The sequence below is a fragment of the Gordionus sp. m RMFG-2023 genome, chromosome 1 (assembly GCF_954871325.1).
Source record: "Gordionus sp. m RMFG-2023 chromosome 1, tfGorSpeb1-WG-v2, whole genome shotgun sequence".
Taxonomy (NCBI): Eukaryota; Metazoa; Nematomorpha; class Gordioida; order Chordodea; family Parachordodidae; genus Gordionus; species Gordionus sp. m RMFG-2023.
Genome location: NC_088775.1, coordinates 54,283,905 through 54,296,420, shown reverse-complemented (window position 1 = coordinate 54,296,420; position 12,516 = coordinate 54,283,905). Strand labels below are relative to the sequence as shown.

Here is a 12,516-nt window from a genome sequence, read left to right as displayed (position 1 = left end):
TCATCTTACTAGTGAGTGGGTAAATGTTGAACTAAGTAAAATATTTTTCTTTTAGATTATAATTAACTTTTATTGACATATATTTTAATATTAAAAGAGCGAGCGCATAACTTTACTCCTCGAAGTAGAAGCCAGATTTTGCCCGATGATTCTAGGAGTCAAAGGAAGTCGATTGGTCAAAATATGTCAGGATCACGAGGTAAAAATACACATACCTGATAGGCGTAAAGAAAGGACTAATGAGAACACATCATCAACAGACCAGTTAAAATGCACGATTGAGATCACAGGCATAATGGATCGATGCCAAATGGCGCGAGAAGCTATACTGGTTAATAAAATTTAAGCTTTAATAAATGATCTAATTGTTTTTTCGTATTTAAAAACTCTATATGATAGTTAATCAATGTAAGATAATTAACATTTTTAAATTATGATGTATTTTATTTAATATTGATTTTTTGACAATTTTTTAATAATTGAGATTTTTTTATTTTTAAAAATTTATAATAATGCCGTTAAAATCATATACAATCAATTATTATATATGAAAGATGTGAATATTGCATAATTTGTGACAATAATATTCATTCATTTACCAAAATGGTGAGGTGTAATAAGATTCAATCTGGAATAATTTTATTGAAATCAAGAATAAAAAAAGGTTCTATAAATATGAACATAAGACCTGACACAATTATAATATCATTATTATAAGTAGAGTTGCATACTCGGCTTGATTTATCCCGCTAAGATTTAGATTTGATTTCCAATTTAAGCTTTATTCAATTTTGTTTGGATTAAAAGTAAACTATTTTGCCTAAAGCTTAATTATTGTTATTTATTTTAAGACTAGGCCTTAGCCAATTGTTTTAGGCTAAGTTACAGTAGCATAACTAGACTAGGCAGTGTCATAGCTAGCATTTATCCAATAGCGAGTTATAAAAATTTGGGCTTCACCGCCTCCCCCTATAAAAAAATTAGGATTATATATTATTAATTTTTTCGTGGTTATTTTGATTTTTAAAATATATCATATCTTTATATCCTATCCGTTAAAATTGACTAAACAATTGGAAGCAATGCTTTCTTGCTTTATTAGTGCTTAGGAGTACTATAACCAGTATAGTAGCTATAGCCACTATAAAGGAAATAATTATTAGTAGCAAAATTTTAAACAACCTTACGATTAAAAAGCGACTAAAGGCAGTTATTCTAAGAATTTTATCAGTGTTTATTTTATTGTAAATTTTTTTTATGCATTGGGAAAATAGTATAAAGGAAAAAGTTCGCAAAATTAAAAAAATTGGCATTTTGTTAGAATGGAAAATAGAGAAGAACTAAATATCTGGTTTGCGCTAATATTTTATGCATGACTAGTACTTTCCTCAATCAATTTTGTGAAGTACAAAAAAGAAACTTAGTTATTAACAAAATGAAAACATAACCGAATTACAAGCCAAATAAAAAATATTACGGATTGAGTGTGAAGTACGTCAAACTTCTGGGAATCTTCTGAAATTTATATCAATAAAGAGTGCGTTTAACACATGTTAAGTGCTCAAAACGTTTAATAGATAGTTAAAGAAAAATGCATTATTGGGGGAAAAAATTGCCAAGATTGTCATCATGGTAGAAAGAGGAAAATTATAGAAGCACTGAATATCTAGGTGGGTCAATATTTGATTATTACTTACTAATTCATAAATGAATCTTTCTAGTCAATAAGAAAAAACCACTTACAGGCTAAATAAAAATAACGCTACGCCTTAGGTTGAGTAATAAATATCGGATTAAATTGCCCTTCAAGAATAAATTACGTTTAAATACATTAAGATTTCTTTTTCTCCGATTCAAAATGTTTTTGAATCTTATAATTCTATTATTTACAGATATTATATGTTGTTTTCTGTTTATTTTAGATATAAAAGGAAAATAATTGTGTTGTCAAATGGCTCGATTTGAACCGATTTTAAAAAGGGTTTACTCAATTTTTTGGTCAAAAAAATATTGCCTAAGCTTCAAGATTTTGCTAATAGGTGTTCAAACCTTTTGTGCCATCTATGGGAAAAATTTTCAGGCCTGCATAATATTTTTCTGGATAAATTATTGAGTTGATCGTTTTTAAAAGTCTGTTCAAAACGAGTCGTTTAACAACACTAGAAAAAGTTTAATCATATATTGAATGAATTTTTCAAATATTTGGTATGAATCTCATTCATATTAAGAAGCGGTCCTGAGCATGAATTGCCAAACTTTTGAAAGCACAAAGATTAGGACAATATATAATGCCTGAATTTATAAATTTTAGTTTAAACTTCATCTCAAATAGTATAAATAAAAAAGTGATTAGCAAAATACGAAAATTACTAAAATTCATATCAAGACTCAAGATGGAACGAAGAATCTAGAAACACTAATGCATTATATAAACAAATTATCTAAATATTTACTATCATCATTATAAAGAATCAATTTTTTATCACATTGTTCTCCGAGGATTAAAGTGTTCTATATCCACATATTCCAATTTAATTTTTTATTTTATTTTAAAAATTAAATTATTATAACTAATATATTTTGCTAGAAAACTTATTTTTATACCTTTTAAAAAGTGGAGTTGGAACATTATATTAAATTTAATTTTCTAAAATTACTCTAAAACGTTCTTTATTCAAAAAATATCTTTATTAAAAAAATAAAATCACAATTTTAGTTAAATATAAGACATTTGAGATCTTTGATTAAATATAATAAATATATTTATCAGAATCAGGAAAATATTTTAACAGTTTTTAGATCAGCAACTTTTTCTTTTTTTATTAAACATTAGATTTTATTAATTATTGGAATTCAGGGGTAAAATTAGATTAATTTTTTTTGATGTGCTTTATATGTTTCAACCAACAATGGAATGGATGAAATATACAACATCTTTATAGTTTTTTTTATAAAATAAATTCGTAGGACATGCATATTTGCTCTGAAGCAAACGGAATCTTTATATTAAATTTTTATTTATAAGGTTACAAAATCCAAAAATCTTCATCATTTTGGAGATGAATAACTTTAAACTCATGGTCTCCGCCAAATTCATATTGTTCTTTTGAAAAATATTGTGTAATTAAATAATGTATTTACACACTTCAATACAAAAAAAATCGGTTGTCTTATTGAATCTAATATATCTGCTTCAAATGAAATATTTGGTTCAGACCTCCGATATTTCTCCAAGGGCACTCAAAATAGGCTCTTCTAGATCTAAAAATGAGGCAACCGCTTGATGTAGACTCCATCTGTCGGGCATGTTTTGCAGTTTCTTGTAGCACAAGAAGTCTCAGAAATAATTCTATTAAGAACATTTTGTCTCTTTGAATGTCTGAACATTTCGTACACTCTTGAAATTTTGCATCATAGTTATAGAATTATACTTTAGCAATTTATTATATACGGCAGAAAACAGGAATCAGATATGATGAAGATTGTAATAAGACATAATTCGTTTTTATATTTTTTGTAATTATTATTGGGGGTTATATAATTTTTATATTAAGTTATATTACTTTTAGGTCTTTTTGGTTGGCAAATTTTTTTTATATCCATCAGTATTTTAAAAAAATGTAGGAAATTATCTTTCGCGGTATAAAATATTAATATACAAGGAAAAAATATCAATATTTAAAATAAAAACCTAAACGCAATTCATGAAAGAAAGCCTTTTATATATTTTTTGAATTAATTTATAAGCTGAATTTTGCTATGGGTGGCGGATATGATTTTGAGATACGCAAACCTCGATTTGACCCAAGACAAACGAATCGTTTCAATATAAATGTGGTGTCAATTGTGGACTATTATAAAATAACGGTTTTTATTCAACTTTTGGACAAATTCTTAACTCAAATTCATGAAAGATTTGTGGTTCGCGAAATGCCGCAATTTAATTTACAAATTTTATTGCCTATAAATTCTGAAAATATTAAATCCTGATCTCAAAAAAATTATATACTTGGCTGAATTTTATTCAGAGAATATTAATTATCTAAAGGCCAATTGATTTTTTAATTTAAATCCGGAAGATTAATTCTAATAGATAATATTTCGAGAAACGCAATGGAAGCATTGCATAGTTAAAAAATATTTTGGAGTTTGTTCCAAATATATTAAAACCACGATATATTTTGGCTACATTACCAATAAGCACAAGCACAAATGAAAACCTTTTCATTAAGTGGAATAAAAACATTTCTTTGAATTACCAAATCAAATGGTTTAGTTTTGCTTAATATTCATCAAGATTTAATCCCAAGCACTGAATTTTAAAGTGCAATCACATAGACGATTAAATTTTCACTTATGAACCATATTTTATTTAACGTTTTAAATAATCATATTTTAATCCATATTTATTGTTATTTATATACCTTTATTTAAATTTAGCTATAAATTTTTTTAAATAATATTATATTTTTTCCAATATTTCCTTATGTGTCCTATTTGTATATTAAATCAATATTTTTTTCTGAAGCATATCATTTGTATGTGTTTTTGTTAGAATGATGTACTAACAAAAGACAAGTGAAATATTGTAAACATTAAAAAAAAATCATTGATTTGCCAACTAGTTTAAATTATAAAAAAATTCCTTTTATTACAGTTTTAATACTCAAAAGGTTATTTAAATCAAATCGATTTTTATTTGTCCACCCTGTTGCTATATAGTGCTTATGTTAATAATTCTCTTATAATATATAAGCTTTAAAGGCAAGTGAGCATTTTAGCCTACAACTGTTTTTACTAGTCCTTACCATGGTCAGCTCAATTTAGTAGTAACGGAATATTATTCATGTACACTATTCTTACACACTATTTTCCTAAAATTTAGGATTGCATACCTATGCAACACACCTTAACGTTATCCAAAGACGTATGGTCCAGTCTGAATCGATCTAACATAAACTTGAACAATCGATTTAAAAGTGTCACTTTCAAAATTAAGCAAGTCAGCCAAGCAATTACGAGTGTATCAACGAATCATTTAACGATTAGCCTAAATGGGCCGAGGGTTGATGTTCAGAGGGCCATCGATTTTGTGACAGAAAATCTTCAATCCCTGGAACATGTTCAAGTCAGTCATGTAATAATAAAATAATCATAATTTATGTGAATATTCTGTTTTAGATAAGCGAGAACCGATTCTATTTTTTTTAGAAGATAAACTGTAATATTCTTAGTTTTCTATTATTTCTATAGTCTATACTCCTTCAGGAAAACCAAGAAACGATTGAATTAGACGTTCCTTACCGTTTTAAGGGCCAGATTATAGGCAGGAGAGGCATTGAAGTGAATAGGATATGCGAGGCCCATGGAGTTAGGATCGTTTTCCCACCTCTTTCTGCTCTTAACATCAGTGATGCAGATGTTAATGGCCACATTACATCTTGCAAGGTCAAGATAACTGGCACCAAAAAAAGTATCGAAGCCGCTAAAGTTGAGTTGATTGCTAAGATCGATCGATTGGTTAGTTGTTTCTTTGTTTTATCATTTAACCCTTTGATGCATAGAAATTTCAACCAAAAAAACATTTTTTCCCTGGCCTATATTTTTTAGTATAAATTTTATTTTTTAAAATTAAAATTATTCAAGATATAAAGTATTATATTTAAGTGTTATGGAAATATTTATTATTTATAAATAATTCTAAATACTATCTTTTGAAATTTTATATATTTTTTTTAATAAACTCATAAGAACACCTGAGAATGTAAATTTAATGTGAATGTGGTGTATTTTTGCAATATATTATTTTGAAATGGAATACAATGACCAATTGTTTATTTTTTATCAAAAAATTTTTTAAGGCATTATGGAAAAGGAAAAAAATTAATTTTTATGGGTTAGTTTTTATATTATCATACAAAGTTGGTACTCCAAAATATGGGTTATATTTTGTCCCCAGTGCATTTTTTTTTAATCTTAGCCTAAACATTAGCTTGGAATATGCCATTCAAATTTCTTGTCAATTCAAGATTTTATGTACACGGTATATTCTGCTCTACAAAATTATTTTTTAAAATTCATATTTATTTTTTTATTTTTTTTTATTGAAATTCGGTAATTTTATTTGCATCATATATATCTATATATATATTATAATAATATGTTATTACAAGGTAAGTTATAATAATAGTAAAAAAATATAATATTTCACAATTATATAAAGTTATTAATTCTTGCTATTTTTTTATTGATTGAGATTCAAGTTCCCTTTTAGCAATAACATTATAATAGGCAGCAAAATGGCCAAAGTCTATCCTAGGCATAATGTTCAATTAGGGGGTTTCGGATATTGAAAAATAAAGCTGAGATAATTGTATTTTACTATGTTTATAGCTAATCGTTGGCGTAGGTAGAATCCCTCGTTGTGATCCTCGGTCCTAGCAGAGATCCGTTTTCCCAGCTCTTTAAAGAAGTTTAGGGCATGAAAGCTGAACGACGTTAGAGTAGTGGCGATTAATGGTAGGAATGTATAATAGGCGTTAAGATATGGCGAATATTTAGCTAGTTTATTCGCCTCGGCATCTAATATGGCATCTCTATTTATATTGGAAGGGGCAAGAGAATCGATGCATGAGAAATCCCAAGTTAGGAATTCCCCCTCTTCCAAGGGATCATAGTCGAACCATCGGGCCGCTTACCATCAGAATTGTAAAGGCCACTAGGTTCGAGGGTTGATAAGATGCCGGCGGATTTTAAGGCCCTGGCAATGGTATCATTGCATTTTGAATGCCTAATGAATCTGCCTCTACAGCGCTTGCAGTGTAGAGAGTGACGGCCTTTGGAGTTGACCGACGTGACAAAGGATACAGTGATAAGGCATTACCATATCGCAATTAAGTCTAAGACCTATGGCGTGACGTAGTTCGTCATTGCTTAGGAGCTGGTCAAGGTTTCGCGATGGAAAGCCTCAAGAAATTCGTATCCACTACCTGCGGAAATGGAGAAGAGTAAAGAATGGTCCTCTGGTTGGCTCCTCGATTTAAGGAATGCAACGGGTTTGCCAACTAGAGGTTTATCCAAATCCTTCTGTAGTGCCGACGATGGAGGATCGACTAATGAGAGGGACTTCCATAGATCAATTTCCTATAGGAGTAAGGGGTCAGGATGTTTGGTGAGTGTTTGTATGATAGGCTCGCAGGACAGATGATTTGAACGCACTAACTGAAAGTAGTGAAGGTAATCTTATGCCAATGCCGCCGGATTTGGTTGGTAAGGTAGCCTGTAACCATAATTCTCCAAATTTAAAATTGAGTATATCTTCTGTGAGGCGTTTAATCTCCAATTCGTGTGCAGCGAGGTTGACGTCATATTGAAAGATCCGTGACGATCGGATTGTATATAAAATTTTTGGAATTAAAAGGTAGTTCTTTAATAAGAAGAAAGCTTGGTTAATAAGGGATATCTCTCGTAAAATATCGGCAAAGAACTTGATAAAGGACTCGTCTTTACCTAATGGAGATCTAGTGTTCCATTATCTAAAACATATCAAAGAACAACAGCCAGTTGGGATTTATTGGTTATATCAGTTTTTCATCAATTATTATTGATATAAATTCAGTTTCTTCCAATTCATTTAATATTCTTTGAAGTGAATCATTTTGAATATCGCTTGATAATCTAATAAATACTGTACTGTTCTAAATGATGTTTAATAATAATTTTTCTTCTATGAGCAAATAAATTAATTCAATATAATTGCCTCTATTTACTGAATTAGAAGATTCATCATGAACATGATATGCTAGCTATTGAATCTCAAGAAAACATAAAAGTTTATTAATATTTTGATTTGACTTTCGAATTATGCTCTTCGATTGATATATTGCTCATCAAATCTATCACATTTTTAATTCAATTTTTTCCAGATGTTTTTATTGAATCATCGACTGCAAATGAGTTGATTATTCATGCCGTTTAAGGGCTTCGAATATATTTTCCAATCCGAAAAACCTTTATCATTCTAAACATATTTTTCCTTTGGGAATAATAGGCATGACCAACAATATAGAGAAATTAAAAAATTCATCCAGTAGCCAACTTATAATTTTTATATTTATCGATAGAAAAATTAATAATGCAAGTTTTGATTTCTTTTTTCACGTTTTCTAAAATTGGTTTTGGTCTTCCTTTTAGCAATTTCTTCACATCAAAATTTATTGAGCTAAATGATATTTTTAATACATTTTCTGCATTACAATTGCAATTATTAGCAATTTTATTTAGTTATTGTTTTTATAAAATAAGAATTTTTTATTTAAGGCCGTGTCCAAATTTTTTTTTTAAACAATTCTAAGTTGAATTATATTTTTGACATGTTTTTAATTTTAAAAAAAAAAACCTCATTTCTTTTCTATAAATTTTCAAAAGTTTGAGAATCAAATTTTTTCAAGGATGTGAATTCTAACCCTCGTGTTTTTTCTGGACCCTTTTTAGAAATTTAGGGTTCAAGAAATATAAAAATATATTAAAAATAAATAAAAAGCCATTTTTTCCGTGAAATCATTTTTCAAAATTTTTTGTCTATTTATTTAGGGTATAATAATGAATGAAGACCAAATAGTGTTAAAATAAAAGACGAAATACTGCAAAAATCTGGAAATTTTACCTTATCATAGCTCTTTAAATAATCTAAAATCTTCACTTATCTAAATTTTCCTTAACAATGGACATATCATCCTCTCTAAATAAAATACTCTTTATGGGAATAACAATTCAATATATTGATAATGATTTTAAATTAAATAATCATTCAATTTCATTCCTTGTATAATATTTTGAATTCTGTATTAACCCTTTGACGCCCAACTTTTTAATAATTAAAAAAAAAAATTCTTTTCTATAAATTATTTATTTATACACTCCATAGATGCCCAAAATTATTTCCAACTTTTATTTTTAAATATACAGAGAAAAAAAATGACGATGCAATTTGACATCATCAGGCATATTGTAACACAAAAAAATACAAATATCTATTTAAATCTCGAAAACAATTTCTATATTGATTAAAACATAAATATATATTACACTTTGCACATTTTGTTCTGGAGTATGCATTTATGCATAACTTGCATCTTACCAATGTTGTCATATCTGATATCAGATATAGGAGCTATTATAAAATTTTTTTTCTTTATCGGTTCATTCAAAGGTTTCCCTGATTTTCTTTTACTAATTTTGCCTACCGATAACAATGCTTTAACAATATGTGTTTTAAATGTGATAAGTTTCATGAATTTATTCTCTTTTTCATGGCATATTTGTCGCCTATACAAAAGCCATGCATTTACTACACACATATCAATAAGATGAAAAATGATTCTCAGGTAGAACCTTTTACCTTTAATATCGACTCTATAGCATTCAACAAGCATATCATGTAAATCGACTCCTCCCATACCTTCATTATATATTTTTAATATATTTGGTCTTGGCACTTCAATATATTTCTGCTACTTAGTGACCATCTTTTTACATTTACTAACGGTTGAACACCGACAAAGGATGAGATGACGTGCACAAACTTATTATCATACCATTTGACAATTATTATATTATCTTTTTGATCAACTTTACATACATAGCTCCCGCGACCTTCTTTTTTTAAATCTCTATCACATTTTAACTTGCAATCTTTCATCCGATTGCTTCTAATAGTCCCTACCATAAATATACCGATTTCTTTTAATTTCTTAGCCAATGCTATTCAAGAAAAGTAGTTATCACAAAAGAGTTTATGATTTTAAAATTTCGGGATATTTTTAGCCAATTGGAGGACTATATCACCACTTATCCCTAATTCTGATGGTGTTGGATTAGTTTGCTTTCCCGCATAAATCTTAAAATCATATACAATACCAGAGGATCCGGCTAATGTAAAAACTTTGATACCCCATTTATGAGGCTTCGATTTTATATATTGTTTTAAAGGACTCCACCCTTTGAACGGGATGATTATTTCATCAACACATATTCTTTCCTCCATCCCCAATTTTCGCATATTGTTTTGAATCCCTGAAATAAAGGGTCTAATTTTAAAACATTTATCATATCCATCTTGATTTCTTTGGATAAGTTGAGAATTATCGTTTAAATGTAAATATTTTCGCAATATTTGAAACCTGGTACGAGACATAGTTTCCGTAACCTGAGGGAACGCCAATTCCGTAGACCAATATTGTCTATATGAAGGAACTTTAACTAAAGAAGATAAAAGGTATATGCCTAAGAATTGTTCTAATTCATTTATATCAAGATTTAGCGATTGATTTATTTGCTGAAAACTGTATAAATTACTTTGTTTGCATATATCATTTAGAATATTATTTGAAATAAATAATTTAAAGTATTGATATGGACTTAATATATTGGTTGAAGGGGTATTAGTATATTTTGTGTCCAATTGAGGGATATCACCTGCTCTCCATTTGATATTATTTTGGATTATAATATTATCATTATTTTCTGTATCTTCTATCTCGACTTGAAGATTATTAGATGTTGAAATTGATGAAGTTGAAGGAGAATCATCGCAAAGAGTGTACAAAATATCTTCTTCATTGTCTGATTCATCGATGTTGGCTTCCGAAATGTCTCCCTCGACTATTATTAAATTATTTGGCATCATCTATGAATTATACAGAATCATTTTAAAAAATTTAATAAATGTAAAATTATAATATAAGTCAGAGGATATAGGTTTTATTAATGTCAAATTAAAAATTGGAATTATACCTATAGAAATCATTATGAATATAAAATAAAATTAATGGTATTCTAAAATCCTAATGAGTTATTTTGGCATCATAAACTTTAAGTAGGTATAAAAAAGAGTATATTCATTCTTAATAAAATAATTTTTTATAATATTATACTCTTACTTTTAATAATGAATAAAAATTTTAGAATTATTATATATTATCCACAGAATTCGTTATATTGTCCTTATAAAATTCAATAAAATGGTAAAAATAAAATCATGAAAATATGATTGGATGAAATTTAAAAATAAAACATTATGCTTTAATAATTTTAATAAAATACGAAAGTATTTTTATAAAAATCTATAGGCTTTTATAAATTTGAAATATATAATTATATTATATGATGTCAAAACAAATCATGAGACGTTAAAGGGTTAAGAAGTAAAATTTGAAATTGACAATTCAAGTTATAATTTAGACTTTCTAAAAATTTTAAATCAAAGAGATAATTTTAATTTAAATAATGTGTGCAAATGCTTTTGTCATGTTATACATTTGGCTGTTATAGCCGCGCCAGAACCCTTAAATAAAACTTTAAAAAGAAATTTTTTAAAAAATTCTTTATCTAAATTTAATAAACTCAAAAAAATATTTATTGAAAAAAATTCAGCCTTAAAATTTCTTCAAATTTTAGATGTACCAAAACGTTGGAATTCAAGCTAACAAATGCTTGAAAGAGCGATATTGCTCAAACCCTATTTGACAACATATTATAGACAGTATTGGTCTGCAGAATTAGCGTTCCCTCAGGTTACGGAAACTATGCCTCGAACCAGGTTCCAAATATTGCGAAAATATTTACATTTTAATGATAATTCTCAACTTATCCCAAGAAATCAAGATGGATATGATAATTGTTTTAAAATTAGGCCATTTATCAAAGAGATTCAAAATAATATGCAAAAATTAGAGATGGAGGAAAGAGTATGTGTTGATGAATTAATCATCCCTTTCAAAGGGCGGAGTTATGTGGGAAAGCAAACTAATCCAACACCCTCAGAATTAGGGATAAGTGGTGATATAGTCCTCCAATTGGCTAAAAATATCCCGAAATTTCAAAATCATAAACTCTTTTGCGATAATTATTTTTCTTCAATAGCATTGGCTAAAAAATTAAAAGAAAAAGGTATATTTATGGTAGGGACTATTAGAAGTAATCGTTGCAAGTTAAAATGCCATAAAGACTTAAAAAAAAAGAAGGTCGTGGGAGCTATGTATATAAAGTTGATAAAAAAAAAAAAATAATTGTCTAATGGTATGACAATAAATTTGTGCACATCATCTCAACATTTGTCGGTGTTCATCCGGCAGTAAATGTAAAAAGATGGTCACTGAGTAACAAAAAATATATTGAAGTTCCAAGACCAAATGTATTAAAAATATATAATGAAGGTATGGGAGGAGTCGATTTACACAATATGCTTGTTGAATGCTATAGAGTAGATATCAAAGGAAAAAGATTCTACTTAAGAATTATTTTTCATCTCATAGATATATGTGTAGTAAATTCATGGCTTTTATATAAACGGCAAATATGCCATGAAAAGGAGAATAAAATTATGAAACTTATACAATTTAAAACACATATTGTTAAAGCATTGTTATCGGCAGGAAAAACTAGTAAAAGAAAATCAGGGAGGCCTTTAAATAAACCTATTAAAAAAAAATTTCTTCTATAATGGCTCCTATATCT

The 12,516-nt window shown here is 28.0% G+C and overlaps 1 protein-coding gene across 1 annotated transcript in view; it reads left to right on the top strand.

Moving 5' to 3' along the window:
• Positions 1-12,516, top strand: part of LOC135927516 (vigilin-like) — a 108,192-nt gene that overhangs the window by 85,231 nt on the left and 10,445 nt on the right. The window contains exons 14-16 of the mRNA XM_065463544.1: positions 98-331; positions 4,886-5,137; positions 5,254-5,520. Of these exons, the coding sequence (XP_065319616.1) occupies positions 98-331; positions 4,886-5,137; positions 5,254-5,520 (753 nt within the window). The remainder of the gene's footprint in view (positions 1-97; positions 332-4,885; positions 5,138-5,253; positions 5,521-12,516) is intronic.